This window comes from Heterodontus francisci, chromosome 5 (assembly GCF_036365525.1).
Source record: "Heterodontus francisci isolate sHetFra1 chromosome 5, sHetFra1.hap1, whole genome shotgun sequence".
Taxonomy (NCBI): domain Eukaryota; kingdom Metazoa; phylum Chordata; class Chondrichthyes; order Heterodontiformes; family Heterodontidae; genus Heterodontus; species Heterodontus francisci.
In genome coordinates this window covers 107845586-107870222 of record NC_090375.1, presented here as the reverse complement: position 1 = coordinate 107870222, position 24637 = coordinate 107845586, and the positions used below count along the sequence as shown (strand labels likewise).

At 42.4% G+C, this 24637-nt stretch overlaps 1 protein-coding gene across 7 annotated transcripts in view; it reads left to right on the top strand.

Annotated features, from left to right (window-relative positions):
* The first annotated feature begins 2648 nt into the window (after nucleotides 1-2648).
* tox (thymocyte selection-associated high mobility group box) overlaps nucleotides 2649-24637 on the top strand; it is a 323812-nt gene continuing 301823 nt past the window's right edge. For 3 of the 7 annotated variants that reach the window (XM_068031887.1, XM_068031886.1, XM_068031885.1), the window contains exon 1: nucleotides 2651-3154. In XM_068031887.1, coding sequence (XP_067887988.1) covers nucleotides 3053-3154 — 102 coding nt within the window. In that variant the 5' untranslated portion in view covers nucleotides 2651-3052. Of the gene's footprint in view, nucleotides 3155-24637 lie in introns of all 7 variants that reach the window. The other 4 variants (XM_068031891.1, XM_068031888.1, XM_068031890.1 and 1 more) reach the window with 4 other exon arrangements.

The window sequence follows — 24637 nt, the reverse complement described above, 5'->3', positions numbered from 1 at the left end:
TGCTGGGGCACTTTAAATAGGGCCCCAGCACCTGCTACACAGCTGACAAAAGGTTCCTCACAACACCAGATGTCCCGCCTCTCCCCATGTAAAATGGGGGAGTGGGGGAGGTGACGCATCATAGTGATGCTAATGCGACCCTAAGCATAATGTCTCGGGGCTCTGCAGCGGCCTCTCAGTGTGGGCAGGCCACTGATTTCAAAGCTGTGATGTGCAGCGCGCTAATAAAATTCAGCCCAATTTTTCAGGTTTATGACCATAAGATTAGATTTAAGAAGGGTGGGAGCAGGTTTGTGTGGAACATAAACACCAACATGGACCTGTTGAGCGGAATAGCCTGTTTCTGTGCTGTAAGTACTATGTAAGCTCTGTAAACTCTGTAAAAAGTACAATGGAAGCAACCATTGGCTAAAATGTGCTAAAAGCTTCTGCTACATTGGCCCAACCCTTAACCTATGTTGATTGAATAAGTCTTTCTGTTTTTAATGGCAAAATGTGAATAATTGGACTTGGCTGAGGGGTATCACTCTTATTTCTAAATCAAAAAGATGTAGGTTCATTTCCTATGTCAGAACTTGAATACATAAGCTAAGCTGAGGCTTAGATACAGTCATGAATGCATTATCAGAGTTGTTTTTTTGGTTGAAGTGTTAAACTGAAACTCTCAACACTGAAACAGATCAACTGGACATTCATCACATTGTTGTTTGTCAACCTTGCTGTGTGCAGATTGGCTTTCACATTTGCCTATAGAATGGTAATTGCACTTCAAAAAGCATTTATTAGTTGTGCAGCATTTTGTGATGTCCTGAGGAACAGTGAAAGTGATTATATAAATGCAAGTTCCTTTTCTGTTCTCAAGAAATGCATGACATCTTTGGTGCATGGAGCTGCTTAAGAAGTAAGTAAAAAAGAAGCTAAATATAACAGAATCTGTCAATACAGTCTGGATATTGTTAATTCTTCATTGTATTTCAATACAATGTAACTGTAGTTGACCCTGTTAATAATTCTCAGCCCAGTTTGTAAACATGGTTTGGAACAGCAGCATGAGGGTAATTTTGACTTTTACCCAATTAAAGAAAAAGAAGGTACATGCATTTATATTGTGCATTCATGATCTCAGGTCTTTTCAAAACACTTCACAGCCTATGAGGTATTTTTTTAAGTGTAGTCACTGTTGTAATGTAGGAAAATAAAGCAGTTCATTTGCACACAGTCGAGTACCACAAACAGCAATGTGATAAATGACGAGACAATTTGCTCTAGTGGTGTTGGCTGAGAGAGAACAGTTGTGCAGGGCACCAGGAGAGCTCCCTTTCTCTTTTTCAAACAGCGCCATGTGATTGTTGATGTCCACCTGAGAGGGCAGAGGAGACCCCAGTTTAATACCCTATTCAAAAGACAGCATCATTGACAGAACAACCATCCCTCAGTATTGCAGTGAAATGTCAGCCTGGATTATGTGCTCATGTCTCTAGAGTGAGGCTTGTAAACACAAATGTCTGACTGAGAGGCAGGTGCATTGGAAAACACTGCTGATACATTGGAAAAACTCATTATAAAGTTTACTGGATGAATTACTCTTATTTAAAAAAAAATCCTCCAATGTTGAGCTTTACTGAACAAATTTCAGGTCCAAAATTGTATAACTTTGGCCCTACTAAAAGTTACAGTGTGGAATCAAAGGTACACTGAGTTGGGATGAGTGCACCTCTTAACAAATTCAATTTTAACTACTGGAGGCAACTCCTCAAATCACATTCAATCTGCAGCAAAATCTGAAAAAAAATTATCTTAAACTGCTAAAAAAAATTGAACATTTTGTTTTCACTTTGAGTGATCACCAGTTATTGAAATGTGTGAAAGAATGAGGAATAGGCAAGATTTGTCGTTTTCATTGAAAAATGGACAGTTACAGATGTTATCTCCAGAACGCCAGTAAAATCGTGGGAACATCTTAAAATCCCATCTAATAAAAATAGCATTTGGCCTATTGAGTCACTATAAAACAATGGGCTTAGTGATAAATTGATAGAAGCGTGGAATGCGATCCCAAAAACAGGAGTAAGCATTCCATAATCTGGTATAATAAAAATGGAAAAGCAAAATGCTGCGGATGGTGAAAATCTGAAATAAAAACAGAAAATGCTGGAAATACTCAGCAGGTCTGGCAGCATCTGTGGAAAGAGAAGCAGAGTTAATGTTTCCAGTCGAGGACATCAGAAAACAGAACGAATTTGACTTTGTTTGATCACCGTGAAACAGTGGCCTTGTGAATGAATAACTAAATAAGGTGTAGGGGGATTGCCATCAGTGCATAACCCCAAGCTTTCCACAGAATGTGGAAGAGGGTAGAATATTGCTCCTCGTGGCTGAAGTTAATGAATTAGTTTAGTTTAATTGGCGGGGAGGGGGTCGCTGAGATATGTTAATAATGGCTAGAATGACAGTACTGGCACGTTGTCTAATGGTTCATTTTCTGAACATCAAAACAAACCATTTGTTAGGCAGGATAAAGCATGGCTTTGTGTTAGTTAGCTGAGGGCTGAGTGTTATGGTTATAAGGATCAATGAGCCTGTAGCTGTTAGATTGCCCCCTGGCTACCGCTGTGTGCTAGTGCGGCTGGAGCCTGTCTCTTTGTGTGCAAGCTGGTGCCGCTCTCGTGCTCTCCTCGCTGTGTTACAGCGAAGCTCATCGGCTGCCGAAGGCTGACAAAACTACACATCTCTCTCTTGTAAGAGGAGGGGGGAAAGTCAAGAAATTTCCTTCACCTCGTGAAAAAATCTTTCTTACTGACTTGCTTTTAAAAAAAAAATCTTTAAGTATTACTGGACTGCAAAGCGGTTTCTTTTGGAAACAGAAAACTACAGGCTGCTGCTCTGCTTTTTTTTTTGGAGAGTTCTCATACTGTAGACCACAGACGGATGTGAGACAGGGAAGGTGTCTCTCCTCCCTCTCCTGTTTCATCTCTCTTTTTCTTTCTGCTGTCACGAACAAGCCAGAAAAAAAGGGGAGCTGCTGAATGTGTTCACTGCAAATTTCACTGAAATGGACGTGAGGTTTTATCTACAGACTGCTCCAGCTAACATCTCCACAGATACTCCCTGCCTGGGACCTTCACCCTGCTTAGATCCATACTATAGCAATAAGGTGATTTACTTTACTTTTCTTTAAAGCATGCATTGTTACACTTGTGTCTGTTTCAATGTTTCTGGAGTTCTGGCGCGATGCAGAGCTGCAATCAGTTTAATGTAAGCCTGAGAGAGAGCAGTGTTGAGCAGCCACTTGGGCTCTTTTGGCTGGGTACAATAAGGTGGTACTGATGAGTTTTGAAGCGCATCGTATTGCATTGCAAGTGAACGTTCAGGCCGGGATGTTAGCGGGAAATCTATGTATAGTACACCTCGCGTTTTGCAGCTTCCCCCCCCCCCCCCCCCCTTAATCATAGGATGTGTACAGTAGTGAGTGGTATGATAGTAAAACTGCATTGATGTCAATTAACTAGTTCCGATTCATTTTCTTTCATTATTGTGTCAGAAATTGTGACTGAACAGGTTGCGATCATTCTTGTGGTCCTGCACTGTCCGCGGATAAGCTAACAGTTGCCTTCTAAAATTTTAAAATCTCCGGACATGAGTGCAACTTTCTCAGGAACTATTTTTTCCATATCTGGTCATTCCAAATACAGTAATAGTAGGCTAAATGTTTCAAAGTAGTGATATGGTCTAATGTTCTACTGACTGCTACATAACAAGTGAATAAACTTTAAACATTTCCTTTAGATTCAGTTGACTGACTTTTTGGTGTATGTAGTATTTAAGCACGAAGGACGGAGTACAATTAAAATGAATCAATTATTATGGTGTCAGTTTACTCCCGTTGACAACGTATTTGCTTGTATTGGGTGGTTGGATTAGTTCAAATTAGTTTTAAGCTGTATGAAACCTACTGTTTGGAAAGTTTCCTGTGTACATCAGTACGAGCAATTCAAACAAGGCTGGTTATGGTATCTCTTGTGTAAACAGACAAAAATGGATGGTATGATGTTGTATGTGGGTCAGACTACAGGACAAACACAGAGGACCTTTCAGGAGCTGAGTGTAAAACATGATCAGAAATCATAAAACGGCAGCAAAACAAATCAAATGTATGTGTTAATATTCCCCAAACTAAAATGTACGTATGCAGCAGTTATTTCATTTGAACATCAATGTTTAATTTTCTATGATAATGCACATTAACTTAGGAATAGCAGTGTATAGAAAATCATACAATTGTCTAATTAATGTTAGATCATGAGGCAATAATGAATACATTTAAGTACAGATACAATTAACCTATTGCAAATGTTAACATTACGTTTGGTAGTATCAATTTCCTTTTAAGAGCATCTTCTTTGAAATTCTTATCAATTAAATTTTATGGTTCATTTTTATCATACAATCAATATTACCTTTGGCGATATTGAGTTTGGTAGAATTTACCTGTTAAAAGTTAAATTTCAGAATGTGATATGCACAGAAGAAGGTAGATCCTGAAAATTCAGGAAGAGAAAAAGTTACAATTTCAGTGGTGACATAACAAAGCTTTGTTACTCCTTTGTGAGCAGCATGATGCATCACGGACAGGTGCACTGTTAGGTTTTGGTAGCATTAACACTGCTCAAACAAGAAGGCAAACTCCAAATAAACAAAAATTGTCTTAGTTTTTTCTGTGTAATGTACATTTGAATATATGTCCACATGTACAACACACATTTTCCCTGTCTTTTTTAGATTGATACACACTCACCTTTAGTATGTTAGGTTTTTGCCCACATCTTCTGATGCAAAAAGATGCACATCATACACAAAAATGAAATCAAGCTTCATTTAGTAAAATGTTCAGAATCTAACATGCAGTATTTTATGTAGAAAAAGAGATCCAAAACTATTAAGATATGTGAAAAATTCCAGTATTTTGTAAAAGTGAAAGTAACAGGTATAGGTAACTTTGAGACTACAGTCTAGCCTCGGTGTTTAAGATTACATTTATAAAATGTCTCTTGGTTTATGATGTCACATGAACCCCAAGATTGGATTACAGCCTTGTAATTCATTCTCAAGTTTCCTTTGTTTTCTATGTCATTATCTAAAATAACATCTGAGTCTTCACTTGAATGAATGAAAAATGAATGAATGAAATTAATAATTTAATTTACTGAAAAAACAGGAAGGTGTAAAGTGCTCAAAGTTCATTTTCGTGTACTAGCAGGTTCTAGTGCTTATCCAAATGCCCAACAAATTGTTACCTGTTATACATAACCTATTATTTTTCACTTAGCACAATTCTCAAAATTGCGTCAACGTGCCAGTTATGAGCAAATAATTGTTAACTTGGCAGTGCAATATCTTCCCAGTGAATCCTAATCAGTGTTCTGATCATTGTTGTGTCCTTTCATTCAGTTTCATAGGATGCTGGTGATTTATTCAATTTGTTTTAGCGAAACTATAATTTTCTTTGTAAGCATTTGAATGTTCTGAGCAAGAATTGACCTTTCTGAGTAAATGGTGCTGGGTGCAGTTTTCTCCAGTCAACCATATATCATTAGTAGCTATGGTGAATTGCCCAGGGTTGCTCTTTACCAAGTAAAAAGCCATTTATTTTCAGTCTTTTAAATACCTTTTAACTTGTTGCAAAATACAGCAAATAACTAAAAAAAATGTTGCAGGAGTAATTTAGTAACTGCATGTATCGACTTTTCAGAGAACAGTAACATTTGAACAAATGGGCTATTTAGAAAAGTACAGATCGTATAATGTAATAATCACATTTAGTGGTTAATAAAAGAACCCTATCTACGCTCCCTTGATGGCTATAAAAAGCTGTTATGTTCATGGCATCATTTGGGATACAGCTGCTATGCTTTAATGATACATCATTGTCTGACTGATACACACAGAAGAGGTCAGACCTGAAGTGACCCTCAGAACACTTAACAAACTAATTTAGTTTTAAATAACATATTACTACTCCAGAAAGCTAAGTATTTCTGGCATCACATTGGACAGTCCCAAGTAAACAGATGTCAAGGAGGACAACTTCTATGGTGATAATCAATGGGAGCTAGAAAATAAAGATGTCCTCTAAAGTTATTATACGTTAAATTTTTGTTAATTCGAACCCTAAAATCATTAAAATTAACAGAGAATGCAACACTATCAGAATTTTAAGAAAATATTCATTTAATATTCATTGTGCATTTTAATGCAGGAGAATTTTATTCCTGCATTTAACTGAATGTTTAGGAAATTCAGTTTTATTTCCATTTCCAAGAGCATTGTTTGAGCATCTAGTTTTGCACATTTTAATTTCCATAGTAAGTTTTTTTTATTTTTAATGCATTCTCAATTACATTGCTTAGATACAGCACTTGTTTTCAAACATGTCATGTGTTAAAGCACTTGTAAAGATCAAACCGAGACAACATTTTAATCTGTTTCAATGGTTTTACCAACATTTTAAATAAACAGTAACCAAGTTACATTAAAACATTTTAAAGGAAACCACATGTGACATTTTGGGGAAGACTAGGATAGAAATGAGCATTAGATGCAGCTCTGTTTAAATTATTCTAGGTAAGTCAACAGGGGATGTTTTCTGTTAAAATATTCTGCTAAACAGAAAACTATTCAGGAACAGATCCTTAAGCAAAAGTAGTGTTACTTTAGTCTGATTTTCTTTGCATTTACAGCAATAAAAATCTATCTGAAGACAAGAAAATACTACTGATCCATTCTCTTATTCTTGTGTTTTGTAGTCAAGCTTTTGATACAACAATCCTAACAATCCTACTTTAATTTGTACCTTCCACAGTTATTTTGCATTATTTTCACATTGTATATCAATGCACAAGTGACACATTTTTCAGCTTCAAATCTTGCACCTTTTCAATTCACAGTTTGGATGATGGTGCCAGTTTTGCTGTGAGGTCTGTTTTGGCAGCTAATGAAGTTTTTATGTGATGAGTATTTCAGCAGCTGCTTGCTCGTGAATAAGAAATTATGTTATATTGTTAGTTTCAGACATGGTATTACCTTTTTAACAGAAAATATATACACCATTCGTCAGTGGTGAAGCAAGCCTTTTATTCTCTGTAGAGCTTAGCTCTCTGGCTGATGTGAACTAGAATGGCATTGGTTATATGGTCAGCAAATGAATAGGTCTACTTTGAATCTGGACTGCTGCCAATTTTGAGCAGACAAAAGAACTGACAAAAGAAAGAATTGCTAATGCAAACTAGGAACAATCTGGAAAAAAAAAACTAGTGACAGAAAAATGTTGACCATATGGCAGCTCTAAATTTCAAATTGTTAGGTATTTAATGTATCTTTGTAATATAAAAAATACATTTTGGGAATCCTTCAGCTGCAAAAGTTTCTGGTTCAATTTATAATGGCATTTATAAAGATTGCTGTTAAGTTAATCTGGTACAGTACATCAAAAATTAATTCTCAGTATGTGTTTTCAAACACAACAATGCACCCTGCAGGCTTTTTGCCAAGAAAACAGAGTTGTCCACAGTTGGAGTTCCTGTTTTCTAGTCTGTGTTGTAGTGGAAACAGTAGTTGATCAGCTATGCCATGCTTCATATGTGATACTCATTAGTGTATACTTGTCACTACTGTTACAGTAAAGATGCATCTGTGCTCACCTCATTTAGAAACATGAAACGTAGGGAGCCAAATTTTTTTAAGATCATGTCAATTGTACTTACTGGTAATTTAGGTGATGGTCATAGTTGTGTACTTTCTGACCTAACTGTTTAATAAGGTAAGCTGATCAAGAAGTACAATATGCAGTAGTTTTGAATAACTACCACAGACTGAATTTAAATTAAAGACATAAAGAGCGTATTTTTATGTAGTATCTTTCACATTCTCAGGATGTTTCAAAGTGCTTCACAGCTCGTGAATTACTTTTGAAGTTTAGTTATTGTAGTAGACAAACATGAGGCTTTTTGCCTCAATTTGTGTAGTCTTTAAAATCAAATTTAAACCTGTGATTTCCGTAAGCAAACAGTAACCAAAGAGAACACATTGTTTGAATAATGGCATCATTAACTTCCATCTTAATTTATGAAGTTTCCTTATGTTCTGGTAGAAAACATGGCACACAGCTGTGGTCGTCGATAATCTGAGCTCCAGTGATGGCCAGTGTTTGAAATTCTCTATTTGTACATATGAACATTTTTCTCAGTTCAGATCAACACTGGTGGGGCAAGAGAACAATTATTGCAATATGGGAAATGCAGGCACCTTTTAATCTCACTGGAAAATACAACTGCTGATGATGGGAAATAAACTGAATAGCATTTGTTTTGGAAGCTAAGACAGAGTAACTACACAACATTCTTACAGACTGTCCTACCTAGAGAAAGAGCTTAGCAAACAAAATGGGGTATAAAAACTAAATAAAACATGTCTTAATGTTAAGCTACTACTAATGATAAATAATACAATGCAAGGGTTAGATTGCTTTTGGAGAGCACCATACTAGCTTTGTGAAATTTATGATATATATTCCGTTAAGGGTTACAAGATTTTGGCAGAAATAGAGATAAAATTAACATTATAGAAGTTATTCCATAAAATAATAGGTGCATTGTTATGGTTGTTCCATTAATGGGATCTTAAAGATTAGTTCAGTCATTGAGTCAGACAGATGTAATGCTTTGCTTTTGGTGCTTATGTTCCTACTTTGATGAGAGGTTTGTTTCAGATAATGTATGCTTCCATTATAAGGCTTTTTCAGTTAAAAATGTGCTAACATATATTACCTTAATGAAATGGAACAGATAATAAAACTGAACCTCATAGATTGTGGTCACACATAAACAGTTGTGTTTGAGTAGTTTTACATTTTAAACATCATATTGACTTATGTTAATTAAATGTTGCTTTTGCAAAAGTTATTTGACAGCAAATGAAATGAATGCATCTCACCTACTGTACCAGTTCACTTTATCCAAAAGAAGAAATTAACAGTAGATGGAACAATTATCACTTGATTGCTTTCAAGTATACTTTTTAGTTCCTCTACATAAGAAACAATTATATAAAAAGCCTTTTGTAGTAAATGAGGTGGAATTGCTGGGCAAATACTCTTCTTTTATTAACTTCTAGAGGCCTGGCTTTGAAAGTAGCCTAGAGTCGTCCCAAGGTTCTTCTAAAATAAACCAGGCCTTGTGGGCATCCAGACCTTCCTTGTGAATCTGTGATGCCTATTAAATTGGTGCCTGTGGTTATATACAGCTCAGAAATTGCCAGCATTTCATGAGCATTGTGAATCTGTACTATTTAGTGTAAAAATGAGGGCTGGGAGTGGCAGAAGAGAAAAGCAGATAGTGACCATCCACTCACTATCATCCTCTCCAGTTCATCTTAATAATAATTTTCTAAAGGTTACAAAAGAATTGCATTGTGGCAGTGGGGCTGTTTCAGCCAACATGAGTCCGTAGCATGAACATGGCCCCAGTTTGGAATGAATTCATCCATTTACTCTGATAAATCTGTAAAGGTGTGGAATTATACAAAGGAGTCAAATGAGTATCGGAAAATGTTCCATTCTTCAGTGTTGCCATCTTTATCAAGAAACAAATATCAAAATCTGTAATCCATATTATAAAGAGGCGGATGATAACTAAATGATTGAGAATATTTAGTAGATTGCCCAATACTCAATTGTAATTGACAAAAACATGTATTTAGAAAATTTGTAAAATGTTAACAAGCATAACATAACTATTATTAAAAGCTTCATCCTTTTTCAAACTTTAAAACATTCAGATCTGCTAAAATACAATATTATAAAATAATAAAACTGTTGTGTCTTTTAAATGCTTTGTCCTTTATCCATAAACAGGAGTATTAAATATAACGAGAAAAGAATTTAATGTTATTGTAAGGTTTCAAACTTTTCTCACATGTCAACATTTAAAAAGAGATGTCTTACTAATAAAGTTAATCAAGGTAGAATTTTTCCCTGCTTGTAACAAAGGCTGTTACTGTTTAAGTTCCTGTTCAGTGGTTAGTCTGTATGGTTCATTGAGTGTTGTCAAAAAGGCTTTTCTCTTGATTGACAGCCTCACAGGAATGTGAAAGGGGATTTTAATTGCATATCATCTGTTTATATCAGAAGGAGTGCATTGGCAGCACTCACTGCAATTTATTACTGCTGAGGTCCATATCTACAGGTCAGCATATAACAGTTGTGTGAATAATTTAAGAACTAACTACAATCCTGTAAGTGTATTACATTTTTTTAGAGTTGTTATTCAGCCAGTCAGGATAAGGAACACAAGATCATAAATAAATTGCCATCATTTGCATTGCAGAAACTATTTGCAGTAGCATTTTGAACATTTTGCTATCATCAGTTTTATTCAACCTGGATTTCATTGCCAGTGTTGACTCATGCAAATATATTTTTGAAATTAAGCCACAGAATGCAATACTGTGCAGGGACTTTCTAAACTGTGGGCTTTCAAACTTTGTAAAAGTAGTCAGCATTTTTTGGTAAAAATTGTTATCATTGCTATCTCATAGCATTAATGCATAGTGTTTAGTTTTATTATATAATTACTGACTGCAATGCAAATTAAATTGAAAGAATAATTTAGAAACATTTTTGCTACACTAACTTATTTTGCAATTTATTTACTGAAAATAGTCTTTCAGAACTTAAGCATTTAGATGATAACAATTTAGTTAGTGAAATATGGGGCTGAATTTTACCAGCCCCTCAACGCTGTGGGGCGCAGCAGTGGGGCCTGTTAAATTCTACGGGAGAGGCCCACCTCGACCCCCGCATATTACCGGCAGCGGGGGGACCTCAGTGCAGCCCCAGCGGGGCCTTCATCTAAATATTAAAATTAACAGAAATTATATGTAAATGCACTTACCTGCTGATGGCGGCCGTCCCACACCGATTTTACGGCCTCCGGGGGGGTGGAGTTGGGTAAGGGCCTCCATAACCTAAGTATTTATTTAATAAAAAATAATTATAATGCACCTTTAAAAATGTAAATCTTTGCTAAGGGCTTGAAGCTCTTAAAAAATGGCACTGGCACCTGTGCAGTGGCACCAGACACCGTTGCCGGGGACGCGGTGGCCATCCCCTCTATGTCATTGGGGGTGGCTGCTCCGCCCCCTCTATTTAAATCAGCCCCTGCGCGTAATATCGTGGGGGCTGTGCGGCAGAACTTCCCTGTCGGAAGGCCGCTGCTCACACAGCGTGCCGCCGCGGCATTCAGTGCGCTGATAAAATTTAGCCCATTGGGTTTTATTAAGCAATTTAGTGTTTGCCAGGCAAGTAGGTAGCATGTTTAAAATTTTACGCTGTCCTTACTAGTGTCATGCCTATCGCTAAATCTGACTTTAATTCTAAATCTAACCCTGAGTCTTATCCTAATCCTAGATCCAAAATTAACTCTTAAATCAAACCCTGTCCCTAAAACTAACCCTGAGCCTCAGTGTAGCTCGAAATCTACCCCTCCCTCAGAACCCTAATTTTAATTCTATTGGCACAATTGACTAACTGCTGATACTGAAACTGAAGGAGAAAGGCCGCTCAAAAAACTACACTGGCACGAAAGTGAGTGTCTATTATGATGTCTCTCTATGACGTGGGGGAGTCTTGAACTTTATAGAAGCATAGGTGCACTGCCTTGAGGTAACTTTGTGCCTCAATTTCAGAATTGGTGATTAATTGATCACACTGTTGCCTCCTGCAAAAGTATCTACACAAGTTCAAGCATTCTGTATATCCTACTACATCCATGGTATCGGCATTAAAATAGCCCAGGCAAGAGTTAATGCAAATACGTCAACTTGGTAGGAAAATAAAATTATAATGTTTAGTATTATTTTGTAGATAATTTCTAACTTCTGACCTTTGCACTTCAAAATATTGCCCATTTCGAAATGTCCGGGGCTGAAAAGAAGCCTCAGAAGGAGACAGCCCATCCGGGGCCATCAACAGGGGATCCAGCTGAGGTTAACTGTTGGGCCCTATTAACAAGTTGCTAGTTGACATCATGACTATAACAGTCAGGAAGTAGGCATGAAGAGGTTGCCTGGCTATTAAAATTGGGTGTTGTGGATATTCACTGGTTTGAGAAAGTTGGGGGGGTTGTAGGTGGGGGGTGCAAAAGGTAGGTCTGGGCAGGTAAAGTCTACACTTCCCTTGTGGGCCCTGGAGGAACACTCCAGGTCCTCTTGACCCCACAAAGAAAAGAATTAAACTTATGTGAAGGCACCTCTTTTCCTGTTGCTCTTCCTCCCACTAGCTTCAGCCTGTCAAGGGAGCTGCAGCCACTTCACCACTAAGGCCAATATGAATGTGGTAGTCTGCATATTTAAAGAAGGACTTTAATATTTCCATTGGTGGGATCAGGGCAAGAGGACAGCAGGAGAATCTCCCACTCCATTTTACATGCCCTCTGCCCACATTTTGGCAGGCGGGGGAATTAAGGTTTCTCCTGTTATCTTTAGCCATACTGCAACATGAGCATATACATGTGCCCTAGATTCCTTAATGTATTTTGGTATTTCTGACAATCTTCTAGTATGACAACAACCACAACTTGTATTTATATAGCACTTTTAACATGATAAACCGTCATTCTAAGGTAGACAGTGGGCTGGATTTTAAGAGCCCACTGCCAATCTCGGCGGCGAGCTAAAAAAAGGCGGGCTGCAAGCTGAAGAGCCACTGCAATCTTAAGCGCAGCGGCTCATTTAAATAGCTGGGGCGGTCCACCCACCCACCCACCCCCTCCCAATCACGTGGAGGGGGTGGGCTGTCCATTCCCGGTAATGGCGTCAGCTGACTGTACGCAGATGCTGGCGCCATTTTTAAACGGCATCAGCCCTTTCGGCATATTTACATTTTTAAAGAAGGATCCCCCAAAATTAAATAAATAAATTTCTAACACCCCTTTCCCACCACCCACCCCCCAGTAACAATTACAGTAACTATTTGCCCTCCCCTGCCCAAAGCCCTTAGCTTTTACATCTGATCCTCCCCCAAATCTACACAAAGTTTGTTCAACACTTTCCACCAGCTCCTACACACATTACGTTTGTTCCACCTCATTCTCCCCTCTCCCCCACCGTACTGACAAACTTACCTCCTCCCCCCTCTCCACCAGTGTGGCGCCGCGTTTCCCCGGATGGCTATCTGAAGGCCCAGGAGTGCCAGCCGCCATGCCAAAGATCGCGGCGGGCCCTCAAGATCCGAGGTATATGTACTTAAATTGATTAATTTTATTGATTTGCATATTTTAATTGTGGTCCGTCGCTCAGCAGTTGGGGTGCTGACACGGAGCCTCACTACCGCTGGGAGGATGGGTTCGGGCCCTCCCAGCATCAAGGTCTATGATGGGCCTCATCCGGGGCCATCTTCAGGCCCCCACAGCCACAGATCACAACGTCGAGGGCTTGTTCAAATCCAGCCCAGTGTGTCAATATCTGAGCTGTTGGCTGCAAGTGTCAGATGAAGTGATGGTGCTTCTTCATCAAAGGTCAGGTGCAGTTGTCATTCCCTCCATAAGGTTGCAGTGGCTGGTCAGGTGGCAGTTCCTGGGAATCTGAAAGCATAAGTGCAAAAGGGGAGGGTAGGGGGGAGAGAGGAGAGGTGAGATGGAAAGCAAGGTGTCCATGGTGTTATAAAGAACAAAGAACAAAGAACAGTACAGCACAGGAACAGGCCATTCGGCCCTCCAAGCCTGCGCCGATCTTGATGCCTGCCTAAACTAAAACATTCTGCACTTCCGGGGACCGTATCCCTATATTCCCATCCTATTCATGTATTTGTCAAGATGCCTCTTAAACGTCGCTATCGTACCTGCTTCCACCACCTCCCCCGGCAGCAAGTCCCAGGCACTCACCACTCTCTGTGTAAAGAACTAGCCTAGCACATCCCCTCTAAACTTTGCCCCTCGCACCTTAAACCTATGTCCCCTAGTAACTGACTCTTCCACCCTGGGAAAAAGCTTCTGACTATCCACTCTGTCCATGCCACTCATAACTTTGTAAACCTCTATCATGTCGCCCCTCCACTTCCGTCGTTCCAGTGAAAACAATCCGAGTTTATCCAACCTCTCCTCATAGCTAATGCCCTCCAGACCAGGCAACATCCTGGTAAACCTCTTCTGTACCCTCTCCAAAGCCTCCACGTCCTTCTGGTAGAGTGGCGACCAGAATTGCATCAATATTCTAAGTGTGGCCTAACTAAAGTTCTGTACAACTGCAGCATGACTTGCCAATTTTTATACTCTATGCCCCAACCGATGAAGGCAAGCATGCCTTGACCAAGGTGGGAGGAGTGCACTGTTTTTTGTAGCTCCACTTCTCCACAAGTCACAGCATATATTCAAATGTTACTGATACAGTCAATCATCGACTCTATTTTTATCCTAGAATAAAATACACCAGCCAGGTTTCTTTAATAAACAACAAAATTATCAGTTTATTAGAAAACAAGACTTAACCAGTCATGAAACGAAGCATTAGCACACAGATTGAAATATGAAAGTTACCTTTTTACCCTAGCCCCTCACGCATGCACACACACCAGTTAACCAAAAAATAGAGATTTTCTTTTTAGACCTCTGTTACCAAAAAAAAGACAAAAAAGAATACTTTGGCCAAATACTTGCTAATTCTTGAAGAAAAAAGAGAAGATTTGGAAAGATGTCAGTTGTCCCTTTTTGGTTTGGCATCCCAAATACACGTAGATGGCTGTCACTGGGATCTTTCTAGAACAGTTCTTTTCAGGCGACATTGAAGATCAGTTTGGCAGGCTTTCCAGGAGTAATGCGGCATCAGGGGTTTCAGGCAGGCCATTCAGGAGGATTGCAGCATCAATTTCTCTATTTCTTGCACTCACTTCAAAGAGTTTCTCAAAGAGATGGAAAAGTGGTAGGCTTTTCAAAGAGATGGAAGAGGGTACTGATGTTGACTGCTCTCTTGGCTGTTTTTTTCCAACTGCCTTCAACACAGTTCACACCCCAACACACTGTCCAAAGCGAAACCAAAAACAATATCTTAAGAGTCAAGCCTCCTAACTCCTATAAATCTTGACCTGTCACTTCTCTGTAAACCTATTCACCAAGTTAAAAAGCCCCTGCTGGGTATTTATCTGAAAACAGGTGACTTCCAGTACTTGCTTACAAACAAAGTCCAAAAGACCTTCTGATGACCTCTTTTCAATGACCTCGTGAAAAAAAATCCATGGATTTTTTTTAAAATTCATTCATTGGATATGGGCGTTACTGGCTAGGACAGGATTTATTACCCATACCTAATTGCCCTTAGGTGGTGGTGCGCTGCGTTCTTGAACCACTGCAGTCCATTTGGGGTAAGTATGCCCCGGTGCTGTTAGGAAGGGAGTTTCAGTATTTTGACCGATGACAGTGAAGGAACAGCGATATAGTTCTAAGTCAGGATGGTGTGTGGGAACTTGGAGGGGAACTTGCAGGTGATGGTGTTCCCATGCATCTGCTGCCCTTCTCCTTCTAGGTGGTAGAGATCGCAGGTTTGGAAGGTGCTGTCTAAGGCGCCTTGGTGCGTTATTACAGTGCATTTTGTAGATGATACACACTGCTGCCACTGTGCTTCAGAGGATGGAGTGAATGTTTGTAAATGGGGTGACAATAAAGCGGGCTGCTTTGTCCTGGATGGTGTTGAGCTTCTTGAGTGTTGATGCACCATCTAGGCAAGTGTAGAGCATTCCATCACACTCCAGACTTGTGCCTTGTAGATGGTGGACAGGCTTTGGGGAGTCAGGAGGTGAGTTACTTACCGCAGGATTGCTAGCCTCTGACCTGCTCTTGTAGCCATGGTATTTATATGGATACTCCAGTTCAGTTTCTGGTCAATGGTAACCCCCAGCATGTTGATAGTGGGGGATTCAGCGTTGGTTTTGCCATTGAATGTCAAGGGGAGATGGTTAGATTCTCTCTTGTTTGAGATAGTCATTGCCTGGCATTGTGTGGCGCGTATGTTACTTGCTATTTATCAGCCCAGGCCTGGATATTGTCCAGGTCTTGTTGCATTTCTACATGGACTGCTTCAGTATCTGAAGAGTCACGAATGGTGCTGAACATTGTGCAATCATGAGCGAACATCCCCACTTCTGACCTACTGATTGAAGGAAGGTCATTGATGAAGCAGCTGAAGATGGTTGGGCCTAGGACACTACCCTGAGGAACTCCTGCAGTGATGTCCTAGGACTGAGCTGATTGGGCTCCAACAACCGCAACCATCTTCCTTTGCGCTAGGTATGACACCAACCAGCAGAGAGTTTTCCCCCAATTCCCATTGACTCCAGTTTTGCTAGGGCTCCTTGATGCCAAGGGCAGTCACTCTCACCTCAGCTCTTTTGTCCATGTTTGAACTAAGGATGTAATGAGGTCAGGAGCTGAGTGGCCCTGGTGGAACCCAAACTGAGCGTCACGAAGCAGGCTATTGCTAAGCAAGTGTCGTTTGATAGCACTGTTGACGACACCTTCCATCAAGTTACTGATGATTGAGAGTAGACTGATAGGGCGGTAATTGGCTGAGTTGGATTTGTTCTGGTTTTTGTGTACATGATATACCTGGGCAATTTTCCACATTGCCAGGTGGATGCCAGTTTTGTTGCTGTACTGGAACAGCTTGGCTAGAGGCGCGACAAGTTCTGGAGCACAGGTCTTCAGTACTATTGCCGGAATGTTGTCAGGGCCCATAGCCTTTGTCGTATCCAGTGCCTTCATTCGTTTCTTGATATCACATGGAGTGAATCGAATTGGCTGAAGACTGGCATCTGTGATGCTGGGGATTTCAGGAGGAGGCCGAAACGAATCATCCACTTGTCACTTCTGGCTGAAGATTGTTGCAAATGCTTCAGCCTTATCTTTTGTACTGATGTGCTGGGCTCCCCCATCAGTGAGGATGGGGACATTTGTGAAGCCACCTCCTCCAGTTAGTTGTTTAATTGTCCATCACCATTCACGGCTGGATGTGGCAGGACTGCAGAGCTTAGACCTGATCCGTTGGTTGTGGGATCGCTTAGCTCTGTCTATTACATGTTGCTTAGGCTGTTTGGCATACAAGTAGTCCTGTGTTGTATCTTCACCAGGCTGACACCTAATTTTGAGGTATGCCTGGTGCTGCTCCTGCCTTGCCTTCCTGCACTCTTCATTGAACCAGGGTTGATTCCCCAGCTTGATGGTAATGGTAGAGTGGGGGATATGCCGGGCCATGAGGTTACAGATTGTGGTTGAGTACAATTATGCTGCTGCTGATGGCCCACAGCGCCTCATGGATGCCCAGTTTTGCACTGCCAGATATGCTCAAAATCTAACCCATTTAGCATGGTGGTAGTGCCACACAACATGATGGAGGGTATCCTCAATGTGAAGATGGGACTTTGTGGTGGTCACTCCGATCAATACTGTCATGGACAGATGCATCTGCGACAGGCAGGTTGATGAGGACGAGGTCAAGAAGGTTCTTCCCCTCTTGTTGGTTCCCTCACCACCTGCCACATACCCAGTCTAGCAGCTATGTGCTTTAGGACTCGGCCAACAATGGTGCTACCGAGTCACTCTTGGTGTTGGACATTGAAGTCCTCCACCCAAAGTACATTCTGCACCCTTGCCACCCTCAGTGCTTCCTCCAAGTGGTGTTCAACATGCAGGAGTACTTATTCATCAGCTGAGGGGGAGCAGTAGGTGGTAATCAGATGAAGGTTTCCTTGCCCATATTTGACCTGATGCCATGAGACTTCATGGGGTGCGGAGTCAATGTTGAGGACTCTGAAGGCAACTCCCTCCTGACTGTTTACCACTGTGCCACCACCTCTGCTGGGTCTCTCTTGCCAGTGGGACAGGACATACCCGGGAATGGTGATGGCAGTGTCTGGGACATTGTCTGTAGGGTATGATTCTGTGAGTATGACTATGTCAGGCTGCTGCTTGACGAGTCTGTGGGACAGCTTTCCCAACTTTGGCACAAGTCCCCAGATGTTAGTAATGAGGACTTTGCAGGATCGACAGGGCTGGGTTTGCCATTCTCTTTTCCGGTGCCTAGGTCAATGCCAGGTTTCATGGCCATCATTAGACTAGCTTTTAATTACAGATTTATTAAATTCAAACTCCACATTTTGTTGGGGTGGGATTCAAACCCATGCCCCCAGACCAATACTCTGGGTTTCTAGTCCAGTGACAATACCACTACGCCACCCACCTTCCTTTCCAGTTATCCCAAATAAAACAATGTCCATAATTCTAAAATACACGAGTCCTCAAAAAAAAATGAACAAAAAATATAGAAGCACTGTCGTAACAATGGTCACACCATTTGCAGCATGCACTTCATTCCAAATAGTATGATGAGGATGAGGTGGGATTTGAGAGGGGCATAAGGCAGAGACATACTGTCATCCTGAATGTTCTCAGCACCCTGGATGCAATGACCTCCATCACAGCTGTCTCCATGATGATGGACACTGAGATGAAGCTGGCGTCCTTGTCCCCTCCAATTCTGCTCTGCCCACTCCTCTTATGGAGCACCTGGTCCTGCAAGAGAGTGAAGAATGTCACTGAATGTGTTGCAATGTGTTTGGGTGGTGCCTGCCAGAGCTGGGTGGAACACTACCTAGAACTGTACTCCAGGGAAAATGTTGTCACTGAGACCGCCCTCAATGCAGCCCAGTCTCTGCCAGTCATGGTTGAGCTGGACATACAGCCAACAAAATCGGAACTCAGTGATGCCTTTGATTCTCTAGCCAGCGGAAAAGCCCCTGTGAAGGACGGCATTACCCCTGAAATCATCAAGAGTACCAAGCCTGCTATACTTTCAGCATTGTACGAACTGATTTGCCTGTGCTGGGACGAGGGAGCAGTACCACAGGACATGCGCGATGCCAATATCATCACCCTCTATAAGAACAAGGGTGACCGCGGTGACTGCAACAACTACCGTGGAATCTCCCTGCTCAGCATAGTAGGGGAAGTCTTCGCTCGAGTCGCTTTAAACAGGCTCCAGAAGCTGGCTGAGCGTGTCTACCCTGAGGCACAGTGTGGCTTTCGAGCAGAGAGATCCACCATTGACATGCTGTTCTCCCTTCGCCAGCTACAGGAGAAATGCCATGAACAACAGATGCCCCTCTTCGTTGCTTTCATTGATCTCACCAAAGCCTTTGACCTCGTCAGCAGACATGGTCTCTTCAGACTACTAGAAAAGATTGGATGCCCACCAAAGCTACTAAGTATCATCACCTCATTCCATGACAATATGAAAGGCACAATTCAGCCTCATCAGACCCCTTTCCTATCCTGAGTGGCGTGAAACAGGGCTGTGTCTCGCACCTACACTGTTTGGGATCTTCTTCTCCCTGCTGCTCTCACATGCGTTCAAGTCTTCAGAAGAAGGAATTTTCCTCCACACAAGATCAGATGGCAGGTTGTTCAACCTTGCCCATCTAAGAGCGAAGACCGAAGTACGGAAAGTCCTCATCAGGAAACTCCTCTTTGCTGACGATGCTGCAGAATCATCTCACACTGAAGAGTGTCTGCAGAGACTCATCGACAGGATTGCGGCTGCCTGCAACGAATTTGGCCTAACCATCACACTCAAGAAAACGAACATCATGGGACAGGACATCAGAAATGCCCCATCTATCAATATCGGTGACCACACTCTGGAAGTGGTTCAAGAGTTCACCTACCTAGGCTCAACTATCACCAGTGACCTGTCTCTCGATGCAGAACTCAACAAGCGCATGGGAAAGGCTTCCTCTGCTATGTCCAGACTGGCCAAGAGAGTGTGGGAAAATGGCGCACTGACACAGAACACAAAAGTCCGAGTGTATCAAGCCTGTGTCCTCAGTACCTTGTTCTATGGCAGTGAGGCCTGGACAACGTACGTCAGCCAAGAGCGACATCTCAATTCATTCCATCTTCGCTACCTCTGGAGAATCCTTGGCATCAGGTGACAGGGCTTTATCTCCAACACAGAAGTCCTCGAGGCGGCCAACATCCCCAGCATATACACCCTACTGAGCCAGCGGCGCTTGAGATGGCTTGGCCATGTGAACCGCATGGAAATTGGCAGGATCCCCAAGGACACATTGTACAGCGAGCTCCCCACTGGTATCAGACCCATCAGCCGTCCATGTCTCCCCTTTAAAGACATCTGCAAACGCGACATGAAGTCCTGTGACATTGATCACAAGTCGTGGGAGTCAGTTGCCAGCGATCGCCAGAGCTGGCGGGCAACCATAAAGGCGGGGCTAAAGCATGGTGAGTCGAAGAGGCTTAGCAGTTGGCAGGAAAAAAGACAGAAGCGCAAGGAGAGAGCCAACTGTGTAACAGCCCCGACAACCAATTTTTTCTGCAGCACCTGTGGAAGAGTCTGTCACTCTAGAATTGGCCTTTATAGCCACTCCAGGCATTGCTTCACAAACCACTGACCACCTCCAGACGCTTACCTATTGTCTCTCGAGACAAGGAGGCCAAAGAAGATATAGGTGGGTGTGAGGCTGGCAGCATTGGTTTGTGTGGGTGAGGTGGAGTATCTGAATGTTTGGCCTGAGTCCTGATTGCTGGAGATTGTTGCTGGATTAATGATGGAGGTGTGGTGCAACGAGCAGTCTGAGTAGTGGGTAAGAGATGTCATGTGAAGATGCATTGACTGACCTTGACCACCCAGTTGAGGTTATTAAACTTCTTGTGGCACTGCTGCCAGACTCCGGAATTGTTCTCCCTGGCCGCCTACTCCCATTGGGGCGGCACAGTGGCGCAGTGGTTAGCACTGCACTCACAGCTCCAGCAACCCAGGTTCAGTTCTGGGTACTACCTGTGTGGAGTTTACAAGTTCTCCCTGTGACTGTGTGGGTTTCCTTCGGGTGCTCCGGTTTCCTCCCACAGCCAAAGACTTGCAGGTTGATAGGTAAATTGGCCATTATAAATTGCCCCTCGTGTAGGTAGGTGGTCGGAGAATGGTGGAGATGTGGTAGGGAATATGGGATTAATTTAGGATTAGTATAAATGGGTGGTTGTTGGTTGGCACAGACTCAGTGGGCTGAAGGGCCTGTTTCAGTGCTGTATCTCTAAATAAAGTTTAAACATTCCCTTTCTCAGTGATTGCCTTGAGGGCCTCCTGGCTCCCTGTAGAAATATTGTGTCTCTCCTTTCTACTTCTTGTACTGATGCCTCTAAGGTCACATCAGAAAACCTGGGAGCCCTCTCTCTTGTCTGTTGCTCCATTTTCTGTGCTTTTGCTTCTCTCTGAGTTTTCCACAGTCTACAGCAACTTCTGTGCATTGAGTACAGCTCTCCTTTAAGAGGGGCAGGCTGCCTTTAAGATGTGCAGGCTAGCTGAAACACATATTAACCAAGCATGCTGCTGGGCCCCCCTTTCAGCGTGCAGCCAGTCAGTGGCATGTTCGATGCTGGGCTGCACGCTGAAATCATTTAGGTGAGGAGGCATCATGAGTTTACGTGCTGTCTGCTTCAATCGGACCAGGCACGGAGTGATCGTGCATTGCAATCCCCTCACCCGAAAATGGGCCGAAATGCATTTTCTCCCCTGCGCCTTCAATTAACGCTCATTTTAATTCTTTTAAATGGAATCCTTTCACTTGTTTTGCTCAGGCTATCCAGTGCATTATGCGGCTACTAGTCTGTAGTAATCTTTTTTACTTTCTGTAATGTCACTTTGTGAAGACTCTTATTCAGTGACATTAACAGTCATGAATTTATTTCTGACACCCATGATGGTCCTTCAGCTAATTATATTTAGTGTTGTAGTTCAGTGATATCATGATATTCACTGTTGTTCACAAACCCCAGATTTTTAAGGTAGTTCCTTGTAACTATCAACTGTAGAAGTGGGCAACTGAGAAGGCAACTTATTATTGCAGATTAGTAAATGCTATGTAAAATTTAAATTTACAGTTCTTATTAGTCAGAGCCCAGTAATAGGTTGCACAGTTTCAAGTCATTATTATTGTGCAATATTTAAATCCCACTTCAAATAGCTGTGTACCAAGCTAATATGCCCTAATTAATGTGAAAGATGGAAGGAGTAATTAGATTTAAAGAAATAGATACGATTAAAAGAAAATTAACAGATCAGTTCAAAAGCAAAAATATTAAATTGCATTTATTTAGCATGTATGACATAGAAAAATGCCCCACTGCATTTCAAAGAGACTTAAGGGAAGAAATGGATGCAAAGTCAAAGAAGTAGTTATTAGGAGGTACGATCAAAAGCTTGGCCAAGAGATGACTTTAATGAGTGTGTTAAAGGAAGAGATAAAGGTGTCCACTGCCTTCATGTTGTGCCCATCAACTTCAATATCTTGCATCGTAGTATTTGTGCTGTCACTCAGGGCTTTTGCCTCTGTCCAAGAAACCAGTGGACCACTTGTGCTTTACGCTGTCCAATGTGTCCAGAGGAGAAGGGCGACATCACTTGTGCAGGCCAGGTCAGAAAAAGATGTCTGAGTGATGTTTGTGCTGATGATGCAGTCAATGATCCAGCCCAATGCATGACAGAACAGAGTTGGAGCCAGGACAAACCTATGTCTTGCTGCAGGTCTAGTGTTAAATCTCTCAGACTTGTGGTTCCCCAGTTGGACTCTTACTTCTGGGTCATAATGTAGATTTTGAATTAGTCTCAGGAGGATTTCAGGAACACTGATACCTCGTAGAATGTTCCATAGGGCATTTTTTGTCAGAATTAAAGGCTGCCTGAAGTCTACCTTTGTGACTACTAGACGGTAGGAACATAGGAAATAGGAGCAGGAGTAGGCCATTCAGTCCATCGAACCTGCTTCGCAATTCAAACAGATCATGACTGATTGTCTACCTCTATGCCATTTCCCCCCGCTATTCCCATATCCATTGATGTCATTAGTATCCAGAAATCTATCAATTTCTGTTTTGAACACGCTCAATGATTGAGCTTCACAGCCCTCTGGAGATAGAGAATTCCACAGATTCACCACCCTCAGGGTAAAGAAATTCCCCCTCATCTCAGTCTTAAATGGCCTTCCCTTTATTTTGAGACTGTGTCCCCTGGTTCTAAACTCACCAGCCACAGGTTATTGAATTTGCCATGAATCTCAAACACCAAGCGTAGAGCAATGATAGCATCCAGTGCAGGTCGCTCGTTGGTGAAACATCATTATTCAGAATGGCAGTGTTTCATTAGAAGTGGCTAAGCTGAGCAAGTAGGGCATATGCAAGATATTTCCAGGAACACAGAGTTATTGGTCGATAACTGCCACATTAAGTGCATGGGTCTTTATCTACCGAGGTATAAAACTGTCATCAGAGGGCTTTCGTGGTCCAGGAATATTGAGCAGAATCGGTTTAGCAGCTTTAGAAATGAAAGATCTGGACATGGTCTGGAGTCAACCGAAGGTGAAAATCCTCGTCAAAGCACAGATCTGTCAGACCTCCATCCTTCCACTACCTTTGTATGAATCTCAAAGATGCCCTTTGGGGCCGGGTGAGAGGCGGGAAGGCTACCAAAATGGTGCGGGAAGTGGTCGGGTGGTGTGCCCAAAGTCTTCCCAACACCAGGCCATTTTGCCAGTGGTGGGAAAGATGGCAGACTGGCTGCCTGCCAGGAGCCCAATTGAGCCACTTAAGTGGCCAATTAAGGGCCTCTTCCCGTCTCTACAGGCATTTTGCCCGCTTCAGGAGGGCCTGCCGCCGTGTGGGGAGATTGCCCAGTGAACCATGGTAGCCTCCCAGTGGGTTCTGGACAGGGGACCTCCTTTTTGCACACTCCATGGCCCATGGAGGGGCCCCCCAGTGGCAATGGCCACCCCTGCAGCAATGGTGCCACCTGCCCTCAGCGACCCACCACCTACCCCACCCGATCCCCAGGCCCGCCTGCCTGGCCCCAGTGTCTTTAGACCCCGCTTACCTTTCTTCAAGGTTGCACAGCAATCGATGCACCCTCATCCTGTAGGTGCAGCGCCAGCAATGGCCACCGGTAGTGGTGGCGCAGCTAAAGCTGCTGATCTGCGTCTCTGATAGGGACGGCTGCTCTTGGGGGTGGGCCCCTGCCCTTAATAGAATGGCAGCCCCTGCAGCAGTCACTTACTTTGCTGCCGTCAGCAATATGCCGCCTCAGGGTCCTGCTGCCAGCTGAAGCGGGCTTGCCTCCTGCTTTCGGCTCTGGGGGTGGGGACTTCTGCCTCCTACATAAAATTCTGGCCATGGATGCTGCTTAACCCAAGACATCAAGGGCTGAATTTTCCCAGCATGCGGGGATGGGCATGGTGGCAGGGAAACCAGGAAAATGGGGAGCCGCATTGGGGGATGGCTCCCTGACGCATTCCCACCATCAGAGAAGATTCCGAGGTGTTCTTATGAATGGTCACAGACCTGAAACGCTAACTCTGTTTCTCTCTCCACAGATGCTTCCAGACCTGCTGACTATTTCCTGCATTTTCTGTTTTTAATTCCTAGTGGCGGACTGGGAATCAGATTAGCTGACTGATCCACGGAGGCAGGCAGCCAATTACGCTTTGTTAAGGCCCCATTTTGGGGCAACTTTGTGGCCTCACTGGCATTTTGCCACAGAT